The sequence below is a fragment of the Triticum dicoccoides genome, chromosome 4B, assembly GCF_002162155.2.
Source record: "Triticum dicoccoides isolate Atlit2015 ecotype Zavitan chromosome 4B, WEW_v2.0, whole genome shotgun sequence".
Taxonomy (NCBI): domain Eukaryota; kingdom Viridiplantae; phylum Streptophyta; class Magnoliopsida; order Poales; family Poaceae; genus Triticum; species Triticum dicoccoides.
The window spans coordinates 649,602,593-649,620,631 of NC_041387.1; the positions used below are offsets into that span (position 1 = coordinate 649,602,593).

The 18,039-nt window shown below is 40.7% G+C and overlaps 2 protein-coding genes across 2 annotated transcripts; both read left to right on the forward strand.

Annotated features, from left to right (window-relative positions):
* The first annotated feature begins 8,378 nt into the window (after positions 1-8,378).
* Positions 8,379-9,443, forward strand: LOC119292966 (dirigent protein 21-like). The gene is made up of 3 exons (XM_037571598.1): positions 8,379-8,764; positions 8,868-9,060; positions 9,438-9,443. The coding sequence occupies exons 1-3, from the start codon at positions 8,394-8,396 to the stop codon at positions 9,441-9,443; spliced, it is 570 nt and encodes a 189-aa protein (XP_037427495.1). The 5' UTR covers positions 8,379-8,393.
* Positions 9,444-16,495: 7,052 nt separating this feature from the next.
* Positions 16,496-17,687, forward strand: LOC119294171 (dirigent protein 21-like). The gene is made up of 3 exons (XM_037572413.1): positions 16,496-16,868; positions 16,972-17,164; positions 17,541-17,687. Exons 1-3 carry the CDS (start codon positions 16,498-16,500, stop codon positions 17,544-17,546), a joined length of 570 nt encoding a protein of 189 aa, XP_037428310.1. The 5' UTR covers positions 16,496-16,497; the 3' UTR covers positions 17,547-17,687.
* The last annotated feature ends 352 nt before the right edge of the window (positions 17,688-18,039 follow it).

Genomic DNA, 18,039 nt, shown 5'->3' on the forward strand with positions numbered 1-18,039 from the left:
ATACTGGCTGGAGGGGGCAACAGGAGGAGTGGTGTTGCATCTACCGCAACGACGACGATGACAGGTAAACGCGGCATGGAGCAGTGGAGCCTTGGTGACGTATGCGAGTTGATTGACGTGTGTAGGTGATTGCGTTGTTTGGCATCATGGTCGCATCGACGACATAATGGTCTGACAAAGTTAATGCATAGGTCGCTCCTGAAGATGGGACGACGGAAGAAGGTTGCGGCTGCTTCTAGAGCATGTGCATGCCGTGAGTGCAGAGGATTTGCTAGGCCACTTGGTGCTCTCTTTTTTCTAGCCGGTGGCTTGGTGAGGCCATCGGATTAGATGGTGTGTGTTGATGCGAGGTCAAGGCACATCATGACGTGTGTAGGTGTAGCGACTGTCGTTGCCATGAAATCGACTTCGAGTTGATCCTTGTATTTGTTTTATCGGGTCTGTTGAGTAATCTGTAATACCTAAATAGTTGATCCCCACTATTCTATTTCTTTTGACATGCAGCCTATCCACCTCATCACTATGCCACATCAGCCTTTTCACAATATTTTCCTTTTCCTATTTTTTTCAAGACCCTCGGACTGGATTTCCTGCGTCTGGGCTGTACGAAGCCTCTTCTCTGCAAAAGGCAGATTGATTGGGCTGTAGTCCTCTCAGCCCACACGTAGTCACATCCATTCATTGTCTTTCCCACGGCTGTTCTGTTCCACTTCCTCAACGCCATGTCCACTATTGCTTAGCCATAACTGCACAAGAAACTGAAGATGGAATTTGTAGCAGTCCATGATCGTTACTCCTATTCATGTAAAGACATGCCTCCACTTTGCTTTCCCACACTTGCGCACTCGTGACCAAATCCCTATCTCAGATTCATCTTGGCCTCTAGCCTTGCCGCTGCTGCTACTTGGTCTGCCATCAAAAGGCTCCTTTGGTCTTGCGTCCACAGACCATGTTGAAGGCAGAGGGAAACCACCAGTTAGGCGCCTGGTGCTGCCATCTATTATCCTTACTTTTTTCTGCTAATGAAGTTCCTCTTGGTCTTTTTGGGTATATCTAAATGTGTGGAGAATATAAGATTTTGTAGGTGACCAGTTCAGTACATTTACACATCAGCTCCGAAAACTGAGAATGAAATTTTTCGGGGTGCTTCTGTACATGCTGCTACTGAGCCTCTCATACGGTGATACGGGTCATCGGTTTGTCATTCTTCACAAGTTCCTGCCCTTCACATGTTTAATTTTGCTTTCCACTGATACTTGAACAAGAGCTGCTAGCTTCCCACTATGTGTCTTTTCTGAAGCAACTACACGGGGATGCAGTAGAGCAAGAACAGTTAGCTTCCCACAAGCCCACTGCATCTTTTCTGAAGCTCCTATATGGGTTGGCAATGAAAAAAATTCATTAAATTTTTCTGCGGGCAAATATGAACTAACAATTTTGCATTTTTGTTTCATGCAACTGCAGTGAAGAGATTTCATATCAAGTCTATTGCCCTTAAATGAATTAGCAAACTTACTACTTCTGTTAACAAGTACTTATAATATGTAAAAGGGATGTTTTTATCGTGATTATGTGATTATACAGAACCGTTTTGCTGGCTTTGATAGTCATATGTCATGCTACGTTTTTTGGACAAGTTTTTATCGTGATTATGTAGATTATACAGTACCATTTTGCCGGCTTTCATATTCATATGTCCTGCTACCTTTTTTATATGAAGTTCCATATACTAAAGAAGAGGCTGACATCATTGTATGTATGTAAACATGTTGTGAGGTCGAATTAACCTGCATCAAACAATGTGCCATAGCTAGAGTGACATGGCCTTTCCCTCCCACCTGTCAGTGAAAATGAACAGATTTAATGACTGTTGGTACTTGATAGATTGGAAATATTTATACCCAGAAACCCCAACAACACATAATTGGCCTTAAGTTTGCATTTACATCGTTCGTGTTTTACACTTAGAAGTTGAAGTAATCACAAAATCTTTCAGTATATTTTATTGTCTAATCTTTTTAATTAGCGAGAGAGTTTCAGATCTATTTGAGCATTCATATATCCCAACCAAATTATTGATTCAAGTATCATGCCTCCTTTTTAGATACAAGTATCATGTCTCCTTGATACATATTGAATTAATGTCGCTCATGTATACCTAACCATCTCCCGCAGAAACGCGCGGGGTATCATCTAGTATATAAAATGGTTGTGTGCATCGCTTGATGCACAGGCCGAGCATGATCCATATTTAAAAAAAAATTGTAACATGGAAAACAATATTGTGTCAAAAAGTGTGTTCATTTTCCCCTTTAATAATGGTATACTACTTAGTATTACAAAAACATTTGCCAGCAGCATCGTGTTGTGACCAGCTAGACAAAGTTTCTCTAGAAAATAATGGAATGAACTAAATTAGTATCCCATAGGGTTACTATGGATGCTTGTGACGAAGCTTCAGTTAGTAGAGATAAAAGATAGAAAATCCTCGTCACTAGTTGATCACAAAATGCATGATCACCGTCCAACGTAGAAAACACATTATAATTAGTTGTTCACTTACTTGGACTCATGGAAGGGATCGACTAATTATGGCTTCTCCTATCTACACAGTTAACGCTTCCACATGTGTTGATTGGATTTATTCAGCTCGAAGTTGACTTCGAATGGCATATTCGGAATCCCAATTAACGTGAGATGCTTTCTATATCATGTGGGGCTGAGCAATTAATGCACTTATCGTTTTGAATCGAAGGAGGCACATCTCAGTATAATCACGTGTCAGGAGCACATAAGCATGTGATCTATTTTGCATCTCAAATCATGTCTCATTAACACGGTTACACATGATACTAGGTTTCTCATGGTTGGTCTTATAGGAAAGTAACTTATTTTTTTATGGCATAGTCAAAAACTAACTCTATAAATATGGTCTCTTTCATTCATATCTAGTACTTACTCACACACGTACTAGTAGAGAAATCCTCGTCCTCTCTGTAGGTCCAAAAATCATAGTGATGGCCCATGCAAGCCATGTCTTCATTTTCCTTACCTTCTCAAATTTAGCCATAGCCATGGCCACCCTTCCAATCTCATATGACCCATATATAGGGAAGTGTAAGAGTAGTTGTGAGGAAGAGCTCAATCTATCTTTGTACCTCCACCAAGTCGCTAGTGGACCAGCCCACAACCAAGAAATAATTCTCAACCCTGGCTTTGAGAACTCGTTCGGTATGGTAGCCGTTAATGACTGGGAGGTACATGCTGCCCCTGATTCCACGTCAAGTATCATTGCTCGGGCAAAGGGAATGCATATCCAGGCTACCAAAAGTCAGGCCAATGGCGTTGCTTGGTTTCTTCCTTTCAGCATGGTCTTTCAGGATTCAAGGTATGTCCATGCAGGTTTAAACATGCAAGAATCATTTGTACATTCAATATACAATTATTTTTTGGATGTTTAGTTTCTAAAATTGTTTTGACACTTTTAATAGGTTTGGCGGGTCTACGTTACAAGTGATGGGGGCAATTACTAGTGCAGATGGTGAGTTTGCTATTGTTGGTGGGACTGGAAAATTGTCGATGGCGCGTGGTACTGTGAAGTTCATAGATATCCAGGCGCAAAGCAGCTCCATAGAGAACTATAGAAAAATTGATATTCATGCATTCTACACACCCTCGCTGACCGTAAGTTTAATTGGTGTCTGCACTGAAGTATAATTGTGGTATATATATTATTTCCTATTTGCTAGCCAGTTTTGAGAAATTAAGTTCATAAATCTATTATATAGGAACCATATCTGTTGATCTCAAGAAAAACGTCTACATGTACACGTAATATATCTTTTATACAATGATAGAATGATCAATACGTATTTGAAAGAAGAAATGAAAAACAAAACAGAAAATACAATTTTCACTTTTATCGAGTAATACTATTTTGAAGTATATTTAGTCACTATTTTTGTTTATTAGACAAATAATAGGTGTCATAAATTTCATAGTGCTTGTTTGATTCCTTATTAAGGAGTATGCTAACAACTTATTTAACTACCTTTTACAGGTCTAAGACATAAAGAACAAACATGCAGCGCTTCAGCTCGAAACACGAGCAAGTAATCCTGGAGAAATAAACTATGTGTTTGTCCGTTATTGCTATTAGTACTATCTAGTTATAATATGAATGTTGGGGAAGACCTCCCATTATTTACTTTGAAACAATGTACGTTTAATGAAATATCTTCGTATACATCCATCAAGCGTTTATCTTTGTTCTAATATGGATTTTTTAGTTACATCTAGAGTAATATATTGTCAATGAATTATATATGAAAAAAGTTGAGAGATTTTGTTGTTCGTTGCCCTTGCTACTTTTATATTTCATCCATATATGGTTTGTCTGGAAACAACTCCTATTTCCATCAAAATGTTGTTTTTGGTGTTGATGACCACAAGTTGTGACTTACCGCGTAATTTCCACAAAATGAGCAAAATTTAACAAAAAAAAAAGGCAAACTGATGCAAGCTACCTCTTGCTGCAACTCTATTACCAACTTCTCACCCCTAGCGTTAATGAACATTAAGTGTGTAACCCTACGGGTTCAAGAACATACAGACATGACCGAGAGACCTCATCGACCAATAATTAATAAAGGGACCTGGATGCCCATATTGACTCCCACATATTCAACGAAGATCTTAATAAGTTTGAACCACGATGTCAAGGATTCAGTTAATCCCGTGTACAATTACCTTTGTCTCGTGATCTTTACCTGCTCGAGATTCGATCGTCGGTAACGCCATACCTAGTTCAATCTCATTGGCGGAAAGTCTCTTTACTCGTTTCGTAATACAATATCGTCATGACTAAACTCATTAGATACATGCTTGCAAGCTACTTTCATTATCGTATTACCGAGAGGGCCCAGAGATATGTCTCCGTCCGACAGAGTAACAAATCCCAGTCTCGATCCATGCAAAACAACAAACATTTTCTGAGATACTTTAGGGCACCTTTATTATCACCTAGTTATGAAGTGACATTTGATATCCACAAAGCATTCTTCCGATATCGCCTACAAGCGCTGCTCGTGCACCACGGGAGAACGACAAACAATAAGGGTACTCGGACACACCAATCCTTTGTACAATCTTCATCGGTGGTGCTGCACTATCTCGGTTTGTTGCGATGCCCGACTGGATAGCTCCAACCGAGATGACTTTCATCGAACGTTGTTCTGTTGCCACTTTTAAATATCTTAAAAGTCCACCACAATATTAATTTTGATGCTTGATGAAAGACATGTGGCAGATGCTTCAAATGGTGGATGGTGGTCTGTTGATAGTAGTGATACAGGACAGAATGTCTAATAGTGGTATTCGACAATACACAGACCATGATCAACAATGAGAATGCCGCGGCGGACAATAGTGAGAGGAAATGTAAAGAAAAATCTGTGAAATTCATGAATCCAACTTAAAAAGGGTTTTGTATACACGTAAATTTGAAGTATACCCAATATCGAAGACCATAGACTTCATAAACTTAACCTTAAGCTTGTAAATCTGTACAGCAGTAGAATCTTGTCTTCTGGTTATTTAAATCAAAAGATACAAAATCTCATAAAGGTGTGATAGTGATTTTCATTTGTCATTGCTTTTAGACTTGGAAACACAATTTCAATGTCTCTTTGCTTATGTGAGACTTGAGGAATATGCTTAGTGGTGGTTCTTCTCAACAAAAGAACCACCACCAGATTTGTGGATCTGGTATGTGCAGCTCTACAATGATTAATTATATATGGCTGGAAACAAAAAAACTTCTATGAGGAGCTCGTAGTTGACCACTAACTGTGGGCGCAAGATGCTGCAACATCTGGAATGCGAGAATAATCAAATTCTGTTTGTGATGAGCATTTAATGCAGCTGGACTGTACTGCCTAGACAAGCATATAGTTGACTACAATAGCGTGTGGGCTCATACACATCTCAGGTGCATATATATATGCACAAAGTCTTTGATTCACGCTAAAGAAGCATCTCACATAAATGCGTGTGTTTACCGAGCTTGTATTACTAATAATTACGTAATCCTTCCATGTCATGATCTTTTTATAAATATTCGAAGGTAAGGGAAATGTGTTAGGACATGAAAATTACAATGGCCCCACGACATGATTATAATTTGTAATAGATTTTGGTGTCTTTTGTACATATAACATGTACAAACGCCCCACGACCCCTCCCTAGGGCGCCGCCAGTAGCAAATCCACACCGCCACTCTTCTTTCCAAAGATGCCACCAGCATAGGTGCGGTGGTGCTGGCCCAACGCGAAGTAGCCGGGTCCATGGACGCCGCACGGAAATCCATGGAGCGACTGGGGCGGCGCCATCGTGGATTACGTGTGCAGCAGCCTGGGCGGCGTCCCTGGTCATGCGGAGGTGGAGCTCCCCCGAGCCGGCCTATGGGATCCCGTAGCCTCTCTGGCAATGGTTGGCCAATGGTGGCACCAAGATCTGTGTCGGTTGTTCAAGTGGATGTCAGTGGCGCTATGAGGGGTCATTGAGGGATGTTGGTTCCCTGACAGCAATCCGGCGGCTGCGCGCATCATCAGGTGATGGCCCACTATGGATCCAGGCAGCTACTAGTTCAGGGTGGCGCGAATGCGAGTGAAATTCCTATCGGCCACATTCATGGCGGACGATGGTGGCATCTTGGCAATCATCTCCTTGTTGAAGGCATAGTTGCTTGTATTCTTGGTCATCTTGTTTCGGCTGCTCCAGGGAAAGCCCTAGATCAGGGCCTCCCGGATCCGATGATGATGGGCCCTTCGCGGCCCTTCTCCCTCTTGGGGGCATCGTCTTGGAGCAGATACTGGCTGGAGGGGGCAACAGGAGGAGTGATGTTGCATCTACCGCAACGGCGATGATGACAGGTAAACGCCACATGGAGCAGTAGAGCCTTGGTGACGTATGCGTGTTGATGGACATGCACAAGTGATTGCCTTGTTTGGCATCATGGTCGCATCGACAACATAATGGTCTGACAAAGTTAATGCATAGGTCGCTCCCGAAGATGGGACGACGGAAGATGGTTGCGGCTGGTTCTAGAGCGTGTGCATGCGATGAGTGTAGAGGATTTGCTAGGCCAGTTGGTGCTCTCTTTTGTCCAGCCGGTGGCTTGGTGAGGCCATCGATTAGATGGTGTGTGTTGATGCGAGGTCAAGGCACATCATGAAGTGTGTAGGTGTAGCGACTGTCGTTGCCACGAAGTCGACTTCGAGTTGATCCTTGTATTTGTTTTGTCGGGTCTGTTGAGTAATATAAAAAAATTGTTGTGTGCATCGCTTGATGCACAGGCCGAGCGTGATCCATCTTTAAAAAAAATTGTAACATGAAAAGCAATATTGTGTAAAAAATATGTGTTCTTTTCCCCTTTAATAATGGTGTACTCCCTTTTTTATTTAGTCCGCATATTAACTTTGGTCAAAGTCAAGCTTTCGATACTTTGACCAGGTTTATAAACAAAAATATTAGCATATACAATAACAAATTGATAATATTAGATTTATTATTAAATGTACTTTCACATCATATATATTTGTTATGGTAAATGATTATATTGTTTTCTATAAACTTGGTCAAACTGTATGAACTTTGACTTCAGTCAACTCTAATATGCAGAGTAAATAAAAATGGAGGGAGTACTACTTAGTATTACAAAAACATTTGCCAGCAGCATCGTGTTGTGATTAGCTAGACAAAGTTTCTCTAGAAAATAATGGAATGAACTAAATTTGTATCTCATAGGGTTACTATGGATGCTTGTGACGAAGCTTCAGTTAGTATAGATAAAAGATAGAGAATCCTCGTCACTAGTTGATCACAAAATGCATGATCACCGTCCAACGTAGAAAACACATTATAATTAGTTGTTCACTTACTTGGACTCATGGAAGGGATCGACTAATTATGGCTTCTCCTATCTACACAGTTAACACTTCCAGATGTGCTGATTGGATTTATTTAGCTCGAAGTTGACTTCGAATGGCATATTCGGAATCTCAATTAACGTGAGATGCTTTCTATATCATGTGGGGCTCAGCAATTAATGCACTTATCGTTTCGAATCGAAGGAGGCACATCTCAGTATAATCACGTGTCAGGAGCACATAAGCATGTGATCTATTTTGCATCTGGAATCATGTCTTATTAACACGGTTACACATGATACTAGGTTTCTCATGGTTGGTCTTATAGGAAAGTAACTTATTTTTTATGGCATAGTCAAAAACTAACTCTATAAATATGGTCTCTTTCATTCATACCTAGTACTTACTCACACATGTACTAGTAAAGCGATCCTCATCCTCTTTGTAGGTCCAAAAATCATAGTGATGGCCCATGCAAGCCAAGTCTTCATTTTCCTTACCTTCTCAAATTTAGCCATAGCCATGGCCACCCTTCCAATCTCATACGACCCTTATATAGGGAAGTGTAAGAGTAGTTGTGAAGAAGAGCTCAATCTATCTTTGTACCTCCACCAAATCGCTAGTGGACCAGCACACAACCAAGAAATAATTCTCAACCCTGGCTTTGAGAACTCGTTCGGTATGGTAGCTGTTAATGACTGGGAGATACATGCTGCCCCTGATTCCAGGTCAAGTATCATTGCTCGGGCAAAGGGAATGCATATCCAGGCAACCAAAAGTCAGGCCAATGGCGTTGCTTGGTTTCTTCCTTTCAGCATGGTGTTTCAGGATTCAAGGTATGTCCATGCAGGTTTAAACATGCAAGAATTATTTGTACGTTCAATATACAATTATTTTTTGGATGTTTAGTTTTTCAAATTGTTGTTACAATTTTAATAGGTTTGGCGGGTCTACGTTACAAGTGATGGGGGCAATTACAAGTGCAGATGGTGAGTTTGCTATTGTTGGTGGGACTGGAAAATTGTCGATGGCGCGTGGTACCGTGAAGTTCATAGCAATCCAGGCGCAAAGCAGCTCCATAGAGAACTACAGAAAAATTGATATTCATGCATTCTACACACCCTCGCTGACCGTAAGTTTAATTGGTGTTTGCACTGAAGTATAATTGTGGTATATCTATTATTTCCTATTTGCTAGACATTTTTGAGAAATTAAGTTCATAAATCTATTATATAGGAACCATATCTCTTGATGTCAAGAAAAACGTCTACATGTACACATAATATATCTTTTATACAATGATAGAATGATCAATACGTATTAGAAAGAAGAAACGAAAAACAAAACAGAAAATACAAGTTTCACTTTTATCTAGTAAAACCATTTCTGAAATATTTTTAGTCACTATTTTTGTTTATTAGACGAATAATAGGTGTCATAAATTTCATAGTGCTTGTTTGATTCCTTATTAAGGAGTATGCTAACAACTTATTTATCTACCTTTTACAGGTCTAAGACATAAAGAGCAAACATGCAGCGCTTCAGCTCGAAACACGAGCAAGTAATCCTGGAGAAATAAACTATGTGTTTTTCCATTATTGCTAATAGTACTATCTAGTTATAATATGAATGTTGGGGAAGACCTCCCATTATTTACTTTGAAACAATGTACGTTTAATGAAATATCTTCGTATACATCCATCAAGCGTTTATCTTTGTTCTTATATGGATTTTATAATTACGTCTAGAGTAATATATTGTCAATGAATTATATATGAAAAAAGTTTAGAGCATCTGTTGTTCGTTGCCCTTGCTACTTTTACATTCGATCCATATATGGTTTGTCTGGAATCAACTCCTATTTCCATCAAAATGTTGTTTTTGGTGTTGATGACCACAAGTTGTGACTTACCGCCTAATTTCCACAAAATGAGCAAAATTTAACAAAAATAGGCAAACTGATGCAAGCTACCTCTTGCTGCAACTCTATTACCAACTTCTCACCCCTAGCGTTAGTGAACATTAAGTGTGTAACCCTACGGGTTCGAGAACATGCAGACATGACTGAGACGCCTCTCCGATCAATAATTAATAAAGGGACCTGGATGCCCATATTGACTCCCGCATATTCAACGAAGATCTTAATCAGTTTGAACCACAATGTCAAGGATTCAGTTAATCCTGTGTCTTTGAACCTTTGTCTCGCGATCTTTGCCTGCTCGAGATTCGATCGTCGGTAACGCCGTACCTAGTTCAATCTCATTAGCGGAAAGTCTCTTTACTCATTTTGTAACACAATATCGTCATGACTAAACTCATTAGATACATGCTTGCAAGCTACTATCAATATCGTGTTACCGAGAGGGCCCAGAGATATGTCTCAGTATGACAGAGTAACTAATCCCAGTCTCGATCCATGCAAAACAACAAACACTTTCTGAGATACATTAGGGCACCTTTATTATCACCTAGTTATGAAGTGACATTTGATATCCACAAAGTATTCTTCCGATATCGCCTACAAGCTCTGCTCTTGCACCATGGGAGAACGACAAACAACTAGGGCACCCAGACACACCAATCGTTTGTACAATCTCCATCAGTGGTGCTGCACTATCTAGGGTTGCTGCGATGCGCAACTGGATAGCTCCAACCGAGAAGAATTTAATCGAATGTTGTTCTGTTGCCACTTTTAAATATCTTAAAAGTCCACCACAATATTAATTTTTATGCTTGATGAAAGAGATGCAGCAGAGGCTTCAAATGGTGGATGCTGGTCTGTTGATAGTAGTGATACAGGACAGAATGTCTAATAGTAGTATTCGACAATACACAGACCATGATCAACAATGACGATGCCGCGGCGGACAATAGTGAGAGGACATGTAAAGAAAAATCTGTGAAATTCATGAATCCAACTTAAAAAGGGTTTTATATACACATAAATTTGAAGTATACCCAATATTGAAGACCATAGACTTCATAAACTTTAACTTAAGCTTGTAAATCCGTACAGCAGTAGAATCTTGTCTTCTGGTTATTTAAATCAAAAGATACAAAATCTCATAAAGGTGTGATAGTGATTTTCACTTGTCATTGCTTTTAGACTTGGAAACACAATTTCAATGTCTCTTTGCTTATGCGAGACTTGAGGAATATGCTTACTGGTGGTTCTTCTCAACACAAGAACCACCACCAGATTTGTGGATCTGGTATGTGCGGCTCAACAATGATTACTTTTATATGGCTGGAAACAAAAAAACTTCTATGAGGAGCTCGTAGTTGACCACTAACTGTGTGCGCAACATGCCGCAACATCTGGAATGTGAGAAGAATCAAATTCTGTTTGTGATGAGCATTTAATGCAGCTAGACCGTACTGCCTAGACAAGCATATAGTTGACTACAATAGCGTGTGGGCTCATACACATCTCAGGTGCATATATATATATATGCACAAAGTCTTTGATTCACGCTAAAGAAGTATCTCGCATAAATGCGTGTGTTTACCGAGCTTGTATTACTAATAATTACGTAATCCTTTCATGTCATGATCTTTTTATAAATATACGAAGGTAAGGGAAATGTGTTAGGACATGAAAATTACAATGGCCCCATGACATGATTATAATTTATAATAGATTTTGGTGTCTTTTGTACATATAACATGTACAAACGCCCCACGACGCCTCCCCAGGGCGCCACCAGTAGCAAATCCACACCGCCACTCTTCTTTCCAAAGATGATACCAGCCGAGGTGCGGTGGTGCTGGCCCAATGCGAAGTAGCTGGGTCCATGGACGCCACACGGAAACCCGTGGAGCGGCTGGGACGGGGCCATCGTGGATTACGCGCGCAGCAGCCTAGGCGGCATCCCTGGTCATGCGGAGGTAGAGCTCCCTCGAACCGGCCGATTGGATCCCGTAGCCTCTCTGGCAATGGTTGGCCAATGGTGGCACCAAGATCTGTGTCAGTTGTTCAAGTGGATGCCAGTGGCGCTATGAGGGGTCATCGATGGATGTTGGTTCCCTGACAGCAATCCGGCGGCTGCGCGCATCATCAGGGGATGACCCACTATGGATCCAGGCAGCTAGTAGTTCAGCGTGGCGCGAATGCGAGTGAAATTCCTATCGGCCACATTCATGGCGGACGATGGTGGCATCTTGGCCATCATCTCCTTGTTGAAGGCATAGTTGTTTGTATTCTTGGTCATCTTGTTTCAGCTGCTCCAGGGAAAGCCCTAGATCAGGGCCTCCCGGATCCGATGATGATGGGCCCTTCGCGGCCCTTCTCCCTCTTGGGGGCATCGTCTTGGAGCAGATATTGGCTGGAGGGGGCAACAGGAGGAGTTTTGTTGCATCTACCGCAACGATGACAATGACAGGTAAACGCGGCGTGGAGCAGTGGAGCCTTGGTGACGTATGTGTGTTGATGGACGTGCGCAGGTGATTGCGTTGTTTGGCCTCATGGTCGCATCGACAACATAATGTCAGACAAAGTTAATGCATAGGTCGCTCCTGAAGATGGGACGACAGAAGAAGGTTGCGGCTGGTTCTAGAGCTTGTGCATGCGGTGAGTGCAGAGGATTTGCTAGGCCAGTTGGTGCTCTCTTTTTTCCAACCGGTGGCTTGGTGAGGCCATCGGATTAGATGGTGTGTGTTGATGCGAGGTCAAGGCACATCATGAAGTGTGTAGGTGTAGCGACTGTCGTTGCCATGAAGTCGACTTCGAGTTGATCCTTGTATTTGTTTTGTTGGGTCTGTTGAGTAATATATAAAATGGTTGTGTGCATTGCTTGATGCACAGGCCGAGCGTAATCCATCTTTTAAAAAAAATTGTAACATGAAAAACAATATTGTGTCAAACAAATGTGTTCATTTTCCCCTTTAATAATGGTGTACTACTTAGTATTACAAAAACATTTGCCAGCAGCATCGTGTTGTGATCAGCTAGACAAAGTTTCTCTAGAAAATAATGGAATGAACTAAATTTGTATCCCATAGGGTTACTATGGATGCTTGTGACGAAGCTTCAGTTAGTACAGATAAAAGATAGAGAATCCTCGTCACTAGTTGATCACAAAATGCATGATCACCGTCCAACGTAGAAAAACACATTATAATTAGTTGTTTACTTACTTGGACTCATGAAGGGATCGACTAATTATGGCTTCTCCTATCTACACAGTTAAAACTTCCAGATGTGCTGATTGGATTTATTCAGCTCGAAGTTGACTTCGAATGGCATATTCGGAATCCCAATTAACGTGAGATGCTTTCTATATCATGTGGGGCTGAGCAATTAATGCACTTATCGTTTCGAATCGAAGGAGGCACATCTCAGTATAATCACGTGTCAGGAGCACATAAGCATGTGATCTATTTTGCCTCTCGAATCATGTCTCATTAACACGGTTACACATGATACTAGGTTTCTAATGGTTGGTCTTATAGGAAAGTAACTTAATTTTTTATGGCATAGTCAAAAACTAACTCTATAAATATGGTCTCTTTCATTCATACCTAGTACTTACTCACACACGTACTAGTAGAGAAATCCTCATCCTCTTTGTAGGTCGAAAAATCATAGTGATGGCGGACAATAGTGAGAGGAAATGTAAAGAAAAATCTGTGAAATTCATGAATCCAACTTAAAAAGGGTTTTGTATACACGTAAATTTGAAGTATACCCAATATCGAAGACCATAGACTTCATAAACTTCAACTTAAGCTTGTAAATCTGTACAGCAGTAGAATATTGTCTTCTGGTTATTTAAATCAAAAGATACAAAATCTCATAAAGGTGTGATAGTGATTTTCATTTGTCATTGCTTTTAGACTTGGAAACACAATTTCAATGTCTCTTTGCTTATGCGAGACTTGAGGAATATGCTTAGTGGTGGTTTTCTCAACAAAAGAACCACCACCAGATTTGTGGATCTGGTATGTGCAGCTCTACAATCATTAATTATATATGGCTAGAAACAAAAAAACTTCTATGAGGAGCTCCTAGTTGACCACTAACTGTGTACGCAACATGCTGCAACATCTGGAATGCGAGAAGAATCAAATTCTGTTTGTGATGAGCATTTAATGCAGTTGGACTGTACTGCCTAGATAAGCATATAGTTGACTACAATAGCGTGTGGGCTCATACACATCTCAGGTGCATATATATATGCACAAAGTCTTTGATTCACGCTAAAGAAGCATCTCGCATAAATGCGTGTTTTTACCGAGCTTGTATTACTAATAATTACGTAATCCTTTCATGTCATGATCTTTTTATAAATATAGGAAGGTAAGGGAAATGTGTTAGGACATGAAAGTTACAATGGCCCCACGACATGATTATAATTTGTAATAGATTTTGGTGTCTTTTGTACATATAACATGTACAAACGCCCCACAACCCCTCCCATGGGCGCCGCCAGTAGCAAATCCACACCGCCACTCTTCTTTCCAAAGATGCCACCAACATAGGTGCGGTGGTGCTGGCCCAACGCGAAGTAGCCGGGTCCATGGACGCCGCACAGAAACCCGTGGAGCGATTGGGGCGGGGCCATCGTGGATTACGCGCGCAGCAGCCTAGGCGGCGTCCCTGATCATGCGGAGGTGGAGCTCCCCCGATCCGGCCGATGGGATCTCGTAGTCTCTCTGGCAATGGTTGGCCAATGGTGGCACCAAGATCTGTGTCGGTTGTTCAAGTGGATGTCAGTGGCGCTATGAGGGGTCATTGAGGGATGTTGGTTCCCTGACAGCAATCCGGCGGCTGGGCGCATCATCAAGGGATGACCCACTATGGATCCAGGCAGCTACTAGTTCAGGGTGGCGCGAATGCGAGTGAAATTCCTATCGGCCACATTCATGGCGGACGATGGTGGCATCTTGGCCATCATCTCCTTGTTGAAGGCATAGTTTCTTGTATTCTTGGTCATCTTGTTTCGGCTGCTCCAGGGAAAGCCCTAGATCAGGGCCTCCCGGATCCAATGATGATGGGCCCTTCGCGGCCCTTCTCCCTCTTGGGGGCATCGTTTTGGAGCAGATACTGGCAGGAGGGGGAAACAGGAGGAGTGATGTTGCATCTACCGCAACGACGACGATGATAGGTAAACGCGGCATGGAGCAGTGGAGCCTTGGTGACGTATGCGTGTTGATGGACATGTACAGGTGATTGCGTTGTTTGGCAACATGGTCGCATCGACGACATAATGGTCTGACAAAGTTAATGCATAGGTCGCTCCTGAAGATGGGATGATAGAAGAAGGTTGCGGCTGGTTCTAGAGCATGTGCATGCTATGAGTGGAGAGGATTTGCTAGGCCAGTTGGTGCTCTCTTTTTTCCAGCCGGTGGCTTGGTGAGGCCATCGGATTAGATGGTGTGTGTTGATGCGAGGTCAAGGCACATCATGAAGTGTGTAGGTGTAGCGACTTTCGTTGCCATCAAGTCGGCATCGAGTTGATCCTTGTATTTGTTTTGTCGGGTCTGTTGAGTAATATAAAAAATTGTTGTGTGCATCGCTTGATGCACAGGCCGAGTGTGATCCATCTTTAAAAAAAGTGTAACGTGAAAAACAATATTGTGTCAAAAAATGTGTTCCTTTTCCACTTTAATAATGGTGTACTCCCTCTGTTTATATTTAGTCCGCGTATTAACTTTGGTCAAAGTCAAACTTTTGATACTTTGACCAGGTCTATAAACAAAAATATTAGCATATACAATAACAAATCGATAACATTAGATTTATTATTAAATGTACTTTCACATCATATATATTTGTTATGGTAAATGATTAAATTGTTTTCTATAAACTTGGTCAAACTGTATGAACTTTGACTTCAGTCAACTCTAATATGCAGAGTAAATAAAAATGGAGGAAGTACTACTTAGTATTACAAAAACATTTGCCAGCAGCATCATGTTGTGATCAGCTAGACAAAGTTTCTCTAGAAAATAATGGAATGAACTAAACTTGTATCCCATAGGGTTTCTATGGATGCTTGTGACGAAGCTTCAGTTAGTAGAGATAAAAGATAGAGAATCCTCGTCACTAGTTGATCACAAAATGCATGATCACCGTCCAATGTAGAAAACACATTATAATTAGTTGTTCACTTACTTGGACTCATGGAAGGGATCTACTAATTATGGCTTCTCCTATCTACACAGTTAACACTTCCAGATGAGCTGATTGGATTTATTCAGCTCGAAGTTGACTTCGAATGGCATATTCGGAATCCCAATTAACGTGAGATGCTTTCTATATCATGTGGGGCTCAGCAATTAATGCACTTATGGTTTAGAATCGAAGGAGGCACATCTCAGTATAATCACGTGTCAAGAGCACATAAGCATGTGATCTATTTTGCATCTGGAATCATCTCTCATTAACACGGTTACACATGATACTAGGTTTCTCATGGTTGGTCTTATAGGAAAGTAACCTATTTTTTATGTCATAGTCAAAAACTAACTCTATAAATATGGTCTCTTTCATTCATACCTAGTACTTACTCACACACGTACTAGTAGAGAGATCCTCATCCTCTTTGTAGGTCAAAAAATCATAGTGATGGCCCATGCAAGCCATGTCTTCATTTTCCTTACCTTCTCAAATTTAGCCATAGCCATGGCCACCCTTCCAATCTCATATGACCCTTATATAGGGAAGTGTAAGAGTAGTTGTGAGGAAGAGCTCAATCTATCTTTGTACCTCCACCAAGTCGCTAGTGGACCAGCCCACAACCAAGAAATAATTCTCAACCCTGGCTTTGAGAACTCGTTCGGTATGGTAGCCGTTAATGACTGGGAGATACATGCTGCCCCTGATTCCACGTCAAGTATCATTGCTCGGGCAAAGGGAATGCATATCCAGGCTACCAAAAGTCAGGCCAATGGCGTTGCTTGGTTTCTTCCTTTCAGCATGGTCTTTCAGGATTCAAGGTATGTCCATGCAGGTTTAAACATGCAAGAATTATTTGTACGTTCAATATACAATTATTTTCTGGAGGTTTAGTTTTTCAAATTGTTGTTACAATTTTAATAGGTTTGGCGGGTCTACGTTACAAGTGATGGGGGCAATTACTAGTGCAGATGGTGAGTTTGCTATTGTTGGTGGGACTGGAAAATTGTCGATGGCGCGTGGTACTGTGAAGTTCATAGCAATCCAGGCGCAAAGCAGCTCCATAGAGAACTACAGAAAAATTGATATTCATGCATTCTACACACCCTCCCTGACCGTAAGTTTAATTGGTGTCTGCACTGAAGTATAATTGTGGTATATATATTATTTCCTATTTGCTAGCCAGTTTTGAGAAATTAAGTTTATAAATCTATTATATAGGAACCATATCTGTTGATGTCAAGAAAAACGTCTACATGTACACATAGTATATCTTTTATACAATATAGAATGATCAATACGTATTTGAAAGAAGAAACGAAAAACAAAACAGAAAATACAATTTTCACTTTTATCGAGTAACACTATTTTTGAAATATTTTTAGACACTATTTTTGTTTATTAGACGAATAATAGGTGTCGTAAATTTCATAGTGCTTGTTTGATTCCTTATTAAGGAGTATGCTAACAACTTATTTGTCTACCTTTTACAGGTCTAGGACATAAAGAACAAACATGCAGCGCTTCAGCTCGAAACACGAGCAAGTAATCCTGGAGAAATAAACTATGTGTTTTTCCGTTATTGCTAGTAGTACTATCTAGTTATAATATGAATGTTGGGGAAGACCTCCCATTATTTACTTTGAAACAATGTATGTTTAATGAAATATCTTCGCATACATCCATCAAGCGTTTATCTTTGTTCTTATATGGATTTTATAATTACATCTAGAGTAATATATTGTCAATGAATTATATATGAAAAAAGTTTAGAGCATCTGTTGTTCGTTGCCCTTGCTACTTTTACATTCGATCCATATATGGTTTGTCTGGAAACGACTCCTATTTCCATCAAAATGTTGTTTTTGGTGTTGATGACCACAAGTTGTGACTTACCGCGTAATTTCCATAAAATGAGCAAAATTTAACAAAAAAAAGGCAAATTGATGCAAGCTACCTCTTGCTGCAACTCTATTACCAATTTCTCACCCC

Coding starts and splice junctions, on each gene's coding strand:
- LOC119292966 (XM_037571598.1), top strand. CDS start 8,394: ATGGCCCATGCAAGCCAAGTCTTCATTTTCCTTACCTTCTCAAATTTA. Junction 8,765..8,867: donor ATGGTGTTTCAGGATTCAAG/GTATGTCCATGC, acceptor CAATTTTAATAG/GTTTGGCGGGTCTACGTTAC.
- LOC119294171 (XM_037572413.1), top strand. CDS start 16,498: ATGGCCCATGCAAGCCATGTCTTCATTTTCCTTACCTTCTCAAATTTA. Junction 16,869..16,971: donor ATGGTCTTTCAGGATTCAAG/GTATGTCCATGC, acceptor CAATTTTAATAG/GTTTGGCGGGTCTACGTTAC.